Source organism: Thermobia domestica, chromosome 4, assembly GCF_964235325.1.
Source record: "Thermobia domestica chromosome 4, izTheDome1.hap1.1, whole genome shotgun sequence".
NCBI lineage: Eukaryota > Metazoa > Arthropoda > Insecta > Zygentoma > Lepismatidae > Thermobia > Thermobia domestica.
This window is the reverse complement of record NC_137457.1, coordinates 229,942,325-229,957,905: the sequence shown is the minus strand read 5'-3', so window position 1 is coordinate 229,957,905 and position 15,581 is coordinate 229,942,325. Positions and strand designations below refer to the sequence as shown.

Here is a 15,581-nt window from a genome sequence, read left to right as displayed (position 1 = left end):
TTTGGATTTTATGTCGCTTTTGATCAGTCGAGCTACGGTTTCTATTATTCTATTTTTCCTTTTCTTCATCATACTCTCGTGGTAAATCACGATATGCCCGTAGAATGTGATTGGCAGTTTCTCGAAGTGTAATGAAGTCGTTTTTTCCACTGTCACTAGAAATTTTAATTTTTTCACCGAAGTACTCCATTAGTTGACGCTTCATGTGCCGTCTGTCATATGCAATGTGATCAGTCCCTTCAAGAAATGTGCCCATTTTTGTAACAAGTTCTCCCACAGTTAGTTGCTCATCATCGTGCTCTTCCAAATAACTACAGATGCGCTGAAATGCTCGGATTCTCTCATCATTTGTAGGTCGGCCACCCCGGAATTTTTTTGACGCTGACTGATTATCGGTGCAGTACTGTTGAGGAATTGCTTTACCTGTTCGAAAGTTGATACTACATGATCTGTGATAGACACAATCTGCTGCATGAAGATCAGATGAGAAGTACTCAATTCGACCTCGGACAGTTTGTGACCAGGTATCGTTTCGTTCATTGTAACACTTTAAAATGCTGTGTGGCAATGTTTGTGTTTTCACTCGCACATTTTCTGATTTCTACACGTGACGGTCATCAAATAAGACAGGCGTTCCGTAAAACAGGCAGTCACTGTTGCTGTTGAAGGACCCATCCGACGAGCGAGTAACTCGTTTTTGAATCGGCGATGACGTTTTTCTTTTTAAGACAATCGCAATATCTTTTTTATCAATGTAATGTTTGCGACAAGAGACATGAACCACCATACCTGCAGCGGCTAGAATGTTACTACCGCGAGCCTTACTGGCATTGTTCACTCCTTCAGCTCCCTTTTCTTGAAATGTGATGAGGTTATCGTCAGGATCTAGGTTTCTGCAGATGATACACAAACGTCTAAGGGAATCAGCCATGGTTCTTCAGTGTCTAGGTTCATGCAAGACTATAACATGTAGAAAAACTTATGGAACACCCTTTCCAACGACGTATCGTTTGTGCCCCCCGTACCCAACGATTATCAGGGTTGCCAGAGCCCAATAAAGGTAAAAGTATAGGAACCTTGGTCCGCGGTTCCGAATTTTTTATCTCCCTTACTGTTGAACTTACGACCTTCATTTTTTTATATTATTGTTACCAATGTCTGGTCTAGGCGTGGGAATTTTTCTGCCAGCGTATGACGATGTACAGTGTTGCCAGGGTCCAAGAAATATCAATTAAGAAAACAAAAATCGACTTTCTTTTTCTTCTTCTTCTACAGGTTGGGCATGATGGGTACAAAAGTGACTTCGTTGGAATTTGTGGTCTATGAGCGTTCCAACGAGGTATCATTCATGTCTCTGTGTCAATTAAGGAGGCTACTAGAGCTGCTAACGTAAAGGACTACGATTTTTTCGAAAAACCATGGTCCGCCATTTTGAAAACCGTTTTTGGGGGTGTTCCCGTGGTCCGATTTTGTCGAATTTTGAATATGTTATTCAGTAGTAATTCCTGAATCGAAAATTGTTTAAAAAGTTTGTGTTGCAATTTTGCCCAGGTTGAGGGTAAAATTGCTCTAGATTTCCTGGACTAATAGGTCCATATGAACTTTTCCTTTTATTTCGATGTGAGGAATCACCTCTTAAAGTTTGTCGATATAGTTCGTTAACACCCTATATATATATATATATATTCTCCTACAAGAGAAGAAAAAAGGTAGGGAAAAAAGAAAAAGGGTGTGGTTGTAATTGTCAAAATAACATTACCATATCTCGAAATCCCTTAAAAGTAAAGACATGCTAATTGAAGAAGTATTTCAGTGTTTCTTGATTTTTCTTTTAGAATCGAATAAAAAAGGCTGGAAGAAGAAAGGATGGGGACTGCAATTGTTATAATAAGATCTATCTACATCTGAAATCCCTTAAGGTTAGAAATACATTAGGAATATGAGAGTGCGAGGTCGTAAGCCGAGTAAATGTGGGGGTCGAGGGCGAAATTTCCAGTTAGCCGAAGGCTAGTTAAGAAATAACTTTAGCTATCTATCTATTAAGATACTACAATAGCAACAAAAGTGCCTGAGCTCAAACGTATAACCTATGATTTCAAACCTTTGATTTACGATTATTTGTGATTTCACGTTTAACAGAAACAAATATTTTAAACTATGTGTACTTTAAATAAATTATTTGAGTAGACCTTTTTCATATAAAGTTTATTTATTTTAATTATTGTTCAAAGCCTTTGTATTTTAATAAGCCTTTTTCAAAATCAATGCAAATGAATTGTGCTGCCATCTTTGGAGTTCTTTTAAACTATACGTTTGTGGGCGTTTATATGTTTGTAGCCAATCCTTTCGACAACGAGATCTCGGAAACTACAGGCTCTAGAAAGATGATGTTTTCACTGATCGATTGCTAATTTTATGTAGATTGTCCAGTTCTAATTGAATATCTACAAAACATGGCCATTATTTCTTTATTACATTTTTACGGCTACACTGGAGGTGTTGAAATTAGAAAAAAATAAAGCATCATATCCTACGCATTATACCTTCCGACACCACATAATTGTATAGGGGGTTTGCAAACCTCTCAGGCGTTGTTTCATGGCCAAATGATAATGAAAAACGAAGGATAACTATTTCTCCACTCTAAGTTGAATCTTCATTGTTTGGAGTGTTTTGCCCAATGAACATCATATATCACTGACATTATAATTAATTGTATATGTAATGTATTTGCTTATTATATACTGCATGCAAGAAGAAAGAAAACACTGATCATACATGAATTAAAAACTCCAACCGGAAGTAGGCTCAAATCTTGCAAACGGTGCGAGATATTGAAAAAGTAACAGAAAAATCTTCCCTTTATGGTATGTCTTGCCAATTTTTATCAAGATGTCTTTCACTTGTGTCTGTAAAGGGACATGTACAGATGTGAGGAACAAAAAGGAGATTCATGCTCATATGTGAATGACGCGCTGCGTAGAGAGCGCAGGTTCAGCTAGTAAATAAAATAAAAAGAAAATATACAATATCATATTATCACTTGTGTTTTCTGCATAAAAGTGAAATTAACGCGAAGACAAATACCAAGAGTTAGAAAAAGAAATAACGATAAGCAAATCGTCTTACCTTGTGAATCCTGAGAACTATCTGATGTTACTGTTCCTAACTCTTCAAAATCAGTTTCTGTAAGAATACTTCTATTTTTCTTGCCATACTTTGACTTCTTGTAATTTTCATCGATATCTTCTTCTGTTTTAATAACAGCTTCAATGTGATTTGTATTTGTATTTCTTTGTGATGGACTTACCAACAGTCTCTCAGACATAGCTGGGGATTTTGCTTTAGCCTTTTGTTTCTTACTACCAATAGCTTTTGTATAACTTCTTTCGCTTCTGATGGCCACACTTTTTGCTTCAGCTGTGATACTATCTTCAGTAAATCCAAGCACCTTTAACATTGATGCCGTCTCCAAAACAGAAACCAACTGACTTTCCGGTACTCTTACTTCGCCCAAATACATGTAGTCCACCAATACCTCTAAATCTTTAAAAGGTACATCTTTCAGGATAATAATGGGATATTTGTTCCAATGATCACAAAGTAACTCCTGCAAATTAAGTTTCTTGTTAATATTGAAGTGATATGTGTTTATTTTTTATATTCCAGTTATAACATCAACAGTACACTTACATATAGCAACATCTTACATAACCAATTAGCAAATTTTTCTTCACTTTACACAGATATGGACGCACTAGTAATGTGTTAGTCTGCAAATAATCATTTTCTACATAAAGACTGGGAAAATCCTAACAGACAATTGGCGAGTAATATTTTTTTCTTCACATATTACTATAAATCAAAAAGTTTGTGAGACAAATACACATGATTAATTGATTGGCTTGCTGGTTATAGTCCCATTTCAACATCGAAACTTTATATGGGACGGACGGAACGTACAGCTTAGAGGAAATTCCGAGACTATTTGGGATTTTATCTACTAACCTCACTAGAAAGCACATGCGTTGGTTACTTGGTCAAAAAAGGGAAGTATAGAGTAATAAAAGGCATGCGCCCAAAACGTTAAGACATGTTTTTCGTATAAAAGCCAATATTTAATCATGACGGAACTGTTATGTTAGTTAGAAATTTTAATAATAGAAACTTGCAAGGAAAAATGAAATGAAATCTTTGAGTTTTACGTCCCACGGTTATGCCGGTGAGGCTAAAGGAGATGGTGATGAGTAATGAATGAAATAATAGAATGAAGAAAATGGGAGGAAACGGGAGAAAACCCACGCACACATTGTCCACCACAAAATTCACTTGGCAGGGGCTGGGATCGATCCCCGGACTCCAAGCACCAGAGATGAAGGCTCTACCACTGAGCCACCGCGGTCTCCAAACTTGAAAGGAATATCGAAGGCAGACGAGTACAGCCTACGTATTGAGAGGCACCGTTCTGGTATTAGTATGGCAAGTTTGAAGGAAAGTAGTCAAAAAAGAACGACCGGGATAATCACCCGCGGGATCTGAAGTTCGAACCTCCCAATTACAAACCGAAAATTCCACCTCATTTTTCTCCCAACTCGAAAATTATCTTACAAAGCTCATTTGGATAGCTGAGATTTAAAAAATATATTTACAAACAAAAATTTTCACAATTATCAAATATAGTTTCAGTGGGATACGAGTTTTCCTATTTAATGAGATATTAAACCGTGAAACTATACATTTTCCGGGGAATCAATATTTTCTTTGCCCTTCCTGCTAGTTTAATCGCTATCGTGCGTGCGGCTTTAGTTCAGTTCGATCTACTGAAACATTGTATAGACACCTCATGACAATAATAAACGATTTTAGGTTACAAGGAAAACTTACTGTCCAGAAATTTGAGTGTCACGACTGCTAGATGATCTTCAGCAACAGCCACAGGAACTTTTCCTGAAGCATTATTTGTTCTGCTAAAGTCACTACAGAAATCTGCTTCATGCATCAAAGAGTGCCGAATCTTCTTCTAATGATTTTCTGGATTACCGAATTTTTCCTAAATCTACCGAAAGTACTTAACTTTTGCGGCCTTTCCTTCAGAGAAAATTTTCCAAAATCGCACCCACACGATGGAATTTTAGTTCAAGGCTTGTCAAATGCCGTTTGAGGAAAAAGAAACACTCTTCTTGTCTTCTTTGAACATATCGTTGGTCAAGATCATAGCACTGAATAGGATCTAACATTTTGATATAGGCTGAAGGATTTCTTGAATTTCTCAGAAAACTTCAAACTATTTTTCTTCTAGAGGTTCTTGCTAGTATATTTCTCCTCTTGCTAGTATATAAAACTGATGTCCTTTTTAACATTTTGTGAACTAAGAGCATAAGTAACGTACTGTTCTAAACTGAACTATGTCAAAAATATCTTACATAAATCTAGTCGGTATGATTTTAATAATGAGTTTCTTCTGAGCATGCAGCCAGAACATCATTTAATTGAAACAACTTACAAAATTCTCTTCAATGAGATTCTGGATTATGTTACTAAATTAACAATACGACAATACTAACTTTCAAGAATACCAAAATACCTTTCCTGATAGCCTCAAAGCATTTTTTTATAGAACACATTAATTATCTTCTATTTATCTCACTATTCTATTTTTGAAAGCAGATCTTGTCACGAACTAATGAAAATAATGAATGATAAAAACTTAGTTTGGGCTATTCCAGAAATTTACAAATTAGTAACACAGGATGTCCACTCTCAAAGCGTTTTGAAATTCCCGGTTAATTCCCGGTTTTCCCGGCTCTACTAGATAAATTCCCGGTTATAACGGGCACTAAAAGACGAATATTTTGCGAAAGAGGTGGAAGAATTATTATTTAGTTCCCACCCGAACAACATAAAATTATACTATCGAAAGAAATTATATTTTCTTACCTGTTTTCATTACTTCCCGATAAGTGCATTGATTTTTTTTTCCAGAAGAGCAGCTTCTTTTTTTGCCTCAGCAATTACCTTTACCTTTTTAGCTTCCAATTCCAGTCTTTCTCGCGTCACACGTTTTCTCTCTCTTTCCATCTTTTTCTTTTCACTCAAATCCTTCGCCTTTTTCTTCAAATGTTCAGTATACCGAGCATGTGCATTTCTGGCCGCATGTATCATATCTTTGTTGATTTTAATTGACTCCAATCCACCTAACGCATTCACACCATCATACACTTGTCTCATGACAATAAGGCTCTCCTGTTTGATTCTCAAAAATGCATTCAGAATTTACAGAAAATCTTCTCTCTACTGATGCATTTCCGTGTGACAGTATCAAAATACATTGTATAAAATCATTGAGTTCTTGTACACTGTCCTCACTGAATACGCTAAGAAGTTCAACATAAAATGTATCCAGACGCTTCTCCTCTCTTTTAAACGTTTGCACTGATGAATCGATTCAGGTGACGAAAATGCCTTCCAATATTGTCCCATAATTTTATCTGCTTTGCTTCCGTAAGCCATTGTTTAGCTACCATCTCCCCCAAAGATAATGTCAAACGCTTTTCCGCTAGTGTCAGGTTGTGACCAATAAGCACAGGATCGAGACACGAAATAGCTCGAGTAAGTTTGTATTTCAATGGTGACCTATCCATTATTTTACTAATCATCGCTGCGATAGCTTCTCTGCACGTTCGTCGCAGTGTTAGCTTGTCTAGATCCGTTATTTCCTTGATTCCACACATGGCATCCCTAGTTGCAAAGCCTATGTCCACATCTTTAGCAGGAAGAAGATTGTTTGGATCTCATATATATATATATATCTATTTTTTGAACAGATGCACCTGCTTTATTAAGAACATCACCCTTCACTATTTTTTCCATTAATCTTTGTACGAAAGAAGTGTGCTCTTCATGCAAAAAGGGTCTCATGGGTTGGTCTGTTTGAAATTCGGTCAGAAATGGTTCCAGCATTGAAGCAATAGTTGAGAAAAATGCTAAATTTGGTGCTAGCATTTTGTCGTGCGAATTTTTTCTCTACAAATGAGAACGTTGTCGAGTTAGGTGTTGTCTTGCCCTTCTTGACACACGCAAAATATATATACACAGGGTGTTTCAGATAAAACGTCCAGTGCTTATAAATCCAAAACGACTGAGAATAAAAAGATGAAACAAAAACTGAGATAGGAAAATGTCATAGGCCGCATCACATGGTGTTGTTGTGGTGACCCCCAGGGCCGTCCTTCAAGGGGGCCCAGGGTCCAACTTCAAATTTTCAAATAGGAACATGTATTGAATCATACCTCATTCAATAGTACTTGAAAAACGAAACAACTTTTGTAGGAAACAATTTTCGATTTGGGCCACCGTTTTTAAATGGCCGCAAAAAGTGGGTCCTATATCAGACAAAACGTCCAGTGCTTATAAATCCGAAATGGCTGAGAATAAAAAGATGAAACAAAAACTGAGATAGGAAAATGTCATAGGGCGCATCACATGGTGTTGTTGTGGTGACCCCCAGGACCCTCCTTCAAGGGGGCCCAGGGGCCAACTTCAAATTTTCAAATGGGAACATGTATTGAATCATACCTCATTCAATAGTCCTTGAAATACGAAACAACTTTTGTAGGAAACAATTTTCGATTTGAGGCACCGTTTTCAAAATGGCCGCAAAAAGTTCTGTATCAGTTTGAAGTTGACACCTGGGCCCCCTTCACCGAGTTTCCTGAGGGTCACCACAACACCACCACTTGATATGCTTTATCATCGTTTCTATCTCAGTTTTTGTTTCATCTCTCTACTCTCAGCCGTTTCTGATTTAGACCTATAAGCACTGGACGTTTTATCTGATACAGGACACTTTTTGTTGCCATTTTGAAAACGGTGGCCCAGATCGAAAATTGTTTCCTACAAAAGTTGTTTCGTTTTTCAAGTACTATTGAATGAGGTATGATTCAATACATGTTCCTATTTGAAAATTTGAAGTTGGACCCTGGGCCCCCTTGAAGGAGGGCCCTGGGGGTCACCATAACAACACCATACGATGCGGCCTATGACATTTTCCTATCTCAGTTTTTGTTTCATCTTTTTATTCTCAGGGGGCCGCGGTGGCTCAGTGGTAGAGCGTTCACCTCTGGTGCTAGGGGTCCCGGGTTCGATCCCAGCCCCCGCCAAGTGAACTTTGTGGTGGACATACACCGTGTGCGTGGGTTTTCTCGGGGTTCTCCCGTTTCCTCCCACTTTCTTCATTCCATCGTTTCATTCATTACTCATCATCACCGTTTCCTTTAGCCTAACCGGCATAACTGTGGGACGTAAAACTCAAAGATTTCATTTCATTTCATTTTTATTCTCAGCTATTTCGGATTTATAAGCACTGGACGTTTTATCTGAAACACCCTGTATATATTAATGAGGCAACATTAATAAGGCTCGAGATGCAAGTCACTGTTTTCTACCCATCTAACAGCACAAAACTTCTTTGGGAAAATATCAGATTCAGTGTAATAAGTGTAGTCCGACCTTCGTGCTGGCGAGTCTTTGAATAAATAAGACAAAGCACGTAAAAAGCCCCCTAAGTCCCAATCTGTCTTCTGCATGTCGGTTTTGAACACCCCATTAACTACATGAAGACGCAACTACCAATGCTTAACAACACTGGACTTTCCGGCGTATGTTGCAGTTCAAGTTGCAAATCTGACAATAGTTTAAAATTGACACTTGGCCCATCCTGAATAAGTTTCACCTGAATGAGTTTCTTTGAAACATCCGAAGATACCTTTTAACACATCTGACGCTGTTGAGTATCCGAGAAAAACAGATGTAAACATCTTGTTGTAACAAGAGATTTATTTGAATCCCAAAATCGTACATGTAAATCCATTTTGTTGCCTCTGAGAAACTTTATTCAATGATTCGTCGAAACAGATCACACAGATCACAGTCTTTTAATAGCCTCTGAAGTTCTCGCTCGAAATAGGGTGCTAATCCAAACACTACTGTGTACCCCACTTTAGTTCGATGCTATTGCATTTTTTCTGCAATATCACTGTCAGAAAACATCAATTTAAATGTTGATGCACAACGCTCAGCTTCTCGGAGAGACATATGGTTCATCACAATTTGTAAACATCAAAGCACCTCAGCTTTAGTAACTGAATCTGCTAATAGGTAACGTTTAATAGTCGGTTCAGAAGTAGAATGAATACTGTCCGACTGACAAGAAAAAGATGTGTCATTCTCAGTCGAAGAAGCAGAAGTTGACGCTTGGCAATGATCAGTGGATGAACTTTGCTTACTATTAGTGTTGGACGAGTTTTTATGACAATGATCAGTGGATGTACTTTGATGACTATTAGTTTTGGACGACTTCTTAAACACAACATGAGTTAATCCATTCACAACGCAAATGAAAGTCCTCCAGCTGATTTTTTCACTGTATTAGGCAATAAAAAATAATAAGAAAGCATAATAATATCTCGGCAGTTGTCGGCCTGATAGGGGCCAGAATTTCTTACTTTAAAAAGTTTTTTTTTTAACGCCTAATTTTGGTTAGATAAGGTCAGTTTTGGTTAGGTTGGGTTAGGTCAGGTCTGGTTAGGTTAGATTTGTTTCGTTATTTATGTTTGTACTTACTATCACAGTTTGTATAGATTGGCCCGCAAGAATTTGTGCAAGAAACTTCAATATTTCGCTTACATTAAAGTGGATTATTGCCGGGACCGGATTTTACCACACGTGATTTAAAAAAGAAATGGACTAATGACTTTCTTACTGACTATTTTGTCTTTTTTAGTCACTTCGTGATGCAGAAGTAACTTTTGCCTAATCCAGAAAATTAATGCCCTCCTTTATTTTGGCATTCCGCGCCTGAAAACTGCTTTCGTTTTACATATTTGCTCACATCCGTACATTTGAAGTATTTTTAAAACCAGCTTTAAAGATACTCAATAAACTTGTACGCCATTAATAAATGTTTTAAGAGGACCAGTCCTACAACCTCCTGATGCCGCTTAAATATCAGATAAGAACGGGATGATAAGTAACCACAACTGCCGCAACATCTTGATGAAAGTTTTAAATTACTCAATAAAGTTGTATATCAATAAATATTCCCCTAGGGCAAGCCCTACAATTTCCTGAAGTCTCTTAATCGTCAGATAAGATAATGGAATGATACCACTTACCACAGTACTAATGTGTTATTTTACGTAAAATAATAACTACTGCAGCAACATCTTGCTAACTTATCTGGTGGTTAAAGATGTCAGGAGATTGTAGAACCAGACCTATTATTAAAAAGTAATCATACCTGCCAAATAGACAATCTCATTCCCGGCATTTACTATTCGCATTCATCTTTACATTGCTATTCATTTTAAACAAAAATGACAATAAAGAATATATCAAAGAAACAATTCGTACTACTTAAAGTTGAATTATTGTTAAATAATTATTCATATTTTTTTTTTCTTAAAAGACCAAGGCTAAAATAAAAGACCGCACACATGATTGCTGACTACAACACAGCGCTCTTTCAGGTTTCAAACAACCCCCTTTGACGCATCACTACTCTATTCTTTTTTAAAAAATACAAAACATGGTCGATAAGCGAACCACAACGTACGATTGAAGCGAGCGCCTGTTTCACCGTTGCCACGTTTACTTGCGATTCACCATTGATGCTGAATTCGGACGCCCCAAACGGTGGATATCGACAGGATGACGCTGGAACCGACCCAACGAATCATGAATTCAGAAGCGCCCAGTGACTTATCGATAGAAAACAATTGAGCTACGCCTTGCGTTTTTAACTTTCGGCCTTCTTCGGCTATTATCGTCGCGTTTCCCGGTTCTTTGGAGAAATTCATGGCTTATTCCCGGTTCATGAAATTCCCGGCTATTTCCCGGTTTCCCGGTTTTTCCCGGTGGGTGGACACCCTGTAACACTAATAATCACAGACATCCATGATTGCCACGACAGAGCTCTCCTACTCTTCTTCGAAAAGAATACAGATTTACTGTCGGTCGAAACGAAGACATACAAGACAACTCCTTAAATCTGATTTCCATCAAAAAACAAAATGCTATGTGAAATGAGACATGAGAAGCGCCTCCAATTTTATGACGGCATTATTACGAGTTTTACGTAAAAGATCAAGAGACTGTAGTTTGTGTTCGAACAAGCGATTACAAGAGAGATTAAGAGGAATGAGGCTTTACAGTTCGTGGTAAATTATTTACATATTACTTTGTCTATCAGAAAATATTCGATTCTACCTATTTATGACAAAATGCAACTAAGTTATAATTAATAGTAAATTACTCAGAAATGCGTCTAAAATAGTTCCAACCAAGCGTCAGTTTAGTTCTTGAGTGTAATTAGTAAATGCATTGAGAATATATTTTTTTCGTATACAAGAATACAGTTCAGATGCTCAGAAATATCAAAATATGGAACGTGGTCAAGAAACTCTATTATAGAATTAAGATGTTATCCAGGCTGCGGTATACATGAATAACTTTTCAGTATACTCCACTACTAGACAACATTGTTGCTTTCAGTAAGGACTAGTCAGGTTGATTACTGTCGCGAGCACTTGTTTTTAGATTCTATGTTAATATGTGATTTCATGTCCAATATAGTCCTGATGCTAAAATAACGTTATATACTTCAATCGTACAAACAAAACTGCAGAGAACTGTTTACCTCCTACATCATGTTTACCACTCGATTCCCGTCTTAATGCAATTTTAGGTATTCATATAATTAGTGCGTATTTTTGTTTAAGCATGCTAATTTAAATACCTTCTCAGTATACAAAAAGAATAACAGTGTCACCTACGCTTTTCATGAAAATGTTTACCTGGAAGTATGGGCTGCAAGCCGATAAAACAACTCTGTGCGCCTTGAGACACTTGCCCTCAGCTGACAAGGTAACATCTACCAGGTTTTCGTTACGCAGCAATGATCCAAAACCAGCTGTGAGCGTAGAATGATGTCCTGTCCAATGGAAACTAAATTCGCTACAATGATCCATTTTTTAGTATGTATTAAAGCCTGCAACATTAAATAATAGTTACATTAAAAAATAATATAAGATAGTAACAATATAGTTTATGCACATGACATTTTGGGTTAACTTCCATGGATCTAAAATTAATCAAACATACAAATCCGTTCTATGAATACTGGCACAGTGATAGGCTGATTGCATTTTTGAAAGAAAATTACCAAAATTAAAAAGAAAAAGGAAAGAAACGTATTAGAAACCAAGGAAGTAATTCCAGGTCGCAGAGTAAACAACCAATGACATAATCGTTCCTACTTTCATTTTCAGTCATATTCTTCCAAAAATATAATGAGAACACGGTATTTCGTTGTTCAAATAACCTGCTTCTACATATGCACGTAAAAAATAAAAGTAAATGAACGGTACGGAAAAAAAAAAGGAATGTCACAAAACTGCATTTTCGAGAAAACGGAGTTTAAATATTGAAAACCGTGTAAAAAGAATAGGGTTAGTTAAATCTTTTGCCCCTTTTTACATGAACATTTCTACATCTACGCATGCATGGCATATACAGTCAAATAGTACCAAGAGTCACCAACAGATAGGACAAAGTACCCGAAAAAGCACATACATGGATATTCCTTGTTTTTTCCCCTTACCCCTCAAATACGTAAAAAAATGAAAATACAACATTTTACACTCCCTCTAATGCGTATTACCCTTTACTTTACTACGTGGAAGACACAATCTAGTGGCGAATGTCGAGCGACCTTTTAATATTAACGCACTGCGGTAGCACCAAAGCCTTATAGCTGTTAAACTTATCAACACTAAGGGTGGCGAGCACCAAACTAGTGTAAATTACTCTTGTAGTAACTCTTACTTCTTTAGTCTGGACTACTTTAGTAAATTACTTCCGTAGTAATATACTCTTTTAGTAACTGTTGGAGAGCTCAATTTCTATTTACTTCTTTAGTTGTAACTAAAGTAGTAACGCCTTTTTACTAAAGAAGTAAGCCATTTCTGCCCACTGCTGGCACGTGCATTTCGTTTCCTATTGGAAGCTGAAGCTTATCAGAAGAAGTGCCCATGAAAAAAGGCGTTACATGCGATTGTAGTGAAGAACAGCAGGTTGTTGGAAAAAGCAGACGAGCTTCGTTCGTTAAAAATGTGTTTAATACGAGGGGAATATAATACAAAAATGTTGTTAATTGAAAGATAAAGAGAAATCGTGGAAGACCATAACCTTAAAATGGAACACACCTACTTCTGTTCCAAAGTTGTGCAGAACTGCAGTATCCTCAATAACATTTCCACACATGTTTTGTTTATATCTCATTGTTTTAGTGAGAATTTGGAAACGGTTCTTCCAAACACAGAATGTACGTTCTATTACACATCTTGTAACAACATGGGCTTTATTGTAGCGCCCTACGGCTCCTGTCTGAGGTCGAAACATAGAAGTCATAAAATGTTTGGAGAGAGCATATCCACTATCCCCAACAAGCAACCCATTATATTGTTCGTTTTCTAATTCTGGAGGAATTCTACTATTGTATCAAATGCGTGCGTCATGCGTGGAACTCAGCCAATGGCTTACCACGCTCAAAATCTTCATATTGGCATTAGAAATGATTTGTGTATTGATAGAAAAGAAATTCTTGCAATTTCTGTATAGTTCTGCTTGTGCTCCAAAAGGACAAAGTATGGGTATAGGTACACAATCCATTCGGGAATCAACCAATCGATAGAAATCACTTTTTTCCTTTATATATATATATATGTAGTGGCGGATCCAGGATATTATCAAGGGAGGGGCTAAACCATAGTTTGCCGTTTTATCCAGTGTAAAGCAGGATTGAAGTCCATTTTATCCAGTGTAAACCTGAGCGTCAAGGGGGGCTATAGCTCTTATAGCTCCCACCTTGGATCCGCCACTATATATATATATATATATATATATATATATATGTTCTGTGGCGTGGACACACACACAGTAGCTTTAAGGTAATTGAACTGTCTATCACACTGTAAAACGCTCTTCCAGCAGTATTACGATGTATGTTAATAAGATCCCCTGCTAAGATTTGATAAGTACCAGTGCGAAGGACTCGCAATCTACAAAGAAGTTGCAGCCTAGGAGACAAAGCACTGTTCCTGGCAGAATTATGCTGCAGTAACGGCTTCAACATATCAAGCAGCCGCTCAAAAGATTCCTTAAGCAACCCAAAACGCTCTTTGAAATCAATGTCACTATACATTGCAAATAGGTCTCTTTTCTCCACTAAAACTCAAATTCTTGGGATGTCTACTTCTTTCTCCATCTACATATATACTTCGTAGTCCAGGTAATCCATAGAATTCGATATTTAACACGTAGAGACCAAAGAATTCATCTTACTCTCTAACTTTACTCCTACTACTGCTTAGGAGTAAATTTTGGCCTTATTTACTCCTCAAGTTACTAATGTAGTAGCGTACTCTTTGATGGTGCTCTCCACCAGTTTTGGAGTAAATAAATTTACTACAGTAGTAAACGAAAAATTTACTCCTGTAGTAATTTACTCCTTTAGTTCAGTACTCTCGACTGGAAGTCGCCGATTTCCTTCTCTCTTAGTAACTTACTACTTTAGTTTCACTTACTCTCGGTTGGTGCTCGCCACCCTAATTCTATAAAAGTTGGGGTTATAGGAAATATAGCTCTGAAGTTTTTAAACAAATAATATACACGATTAAGTTTATATTAACAACAAAGATTATTGTACTATGAGCCGTTCCAGTTCAAATCAACACAATTTGAAAACAAAATTTACCTTACCATCCCAGATTGTCATGAAATTTTGCACAGGGATACTATTCACATAGAATAAGAAAAATACCAAATTTCAACTTTATATATCAACTGGTATTGAAGATAGGCTATGAAAAGTTTGGAAAAAATACCCAAAATAGCATGTTCAATGTATTTTGAAATTGAAATTGCAACTGTTTTAATTGAGTTAGAGAGCTGGTTGAGGTGTCATTTTACAGCACTTCTCATGTCCTTTTATGTGGTATACAACATCATATAGGCTAATACAGAGTTTTTTTTTTTTTTTTTTTAATCAAAATTTTACTTCAAAATTTTTTAAAAGGCACATTTTTTAAAATTTTGAAATTAATTCCATGAATATATAGTATTGTTGTAAAGCATCTAGCAAAATATGAATTTGGGATGATAATGGGTTCATTGTCAAAAAAAAAAAAAAAAAAAAAAAAAAAAAAAAAAAAAATTAAAACTAACACTAGGCGCAATCCAAATGAAATCGATCAATTTCCAGGTCAAAGGCTGCTGACAAAATTTAGTTTTTTATTAACTTTTTGCCTAAGATTTTACCAAATTCAGGGAGTTGAAAAAGAGTATTAATTTATTTTTTAGCTGCGCAGGTTTGTTTGTGGCGGTCATTCTTTTGTATAGGCGCCTGAGTGTATTTTGCACTTTTCAGAGAATTCCGTTAAACGCTGTAACTTTTTAGGTTTTAAAGATAATGAGTTCAAACCAAAACCATATCAAAGATAATGGAATGGACAATATTCTGTGTC

At 36.7% G+C, this 15,581-nt stretch overlaps 1 protein-coding gene across 2 annotated transcripts in view; it reads right to left on the bottom strand.

The window, feature by feature from the left end:
- LOC145683890 (uncharacterized) overlaps window positions 1–15,581 on the bottom strand; it is a 79,677-nt gene that overhangs the window by 53,973 nt on the left and 10,123 nt on the right. For both annotated transcript variants that reach the window (XM_081755534.1, XM_081755535.1), the window contains exons 2-3: window positions 11,853–12,046; window positions 3,130–3,610 (exon numbers count right to left, since the gene is read on the bottom strand). In XM_081755534.1, the coding sequence (XP_081611660.1) occupies window positions 3,130–3,610; window positions 11,853–12,026 (655 nt within the window). In that variant the 5' untranslated portion in view covers window positions 12,027–12,046. The remainder of the gene's footprint in view (window positions 1–3,129; window positions 3,611–11,852; window positions 12,047–15,581) is intronic.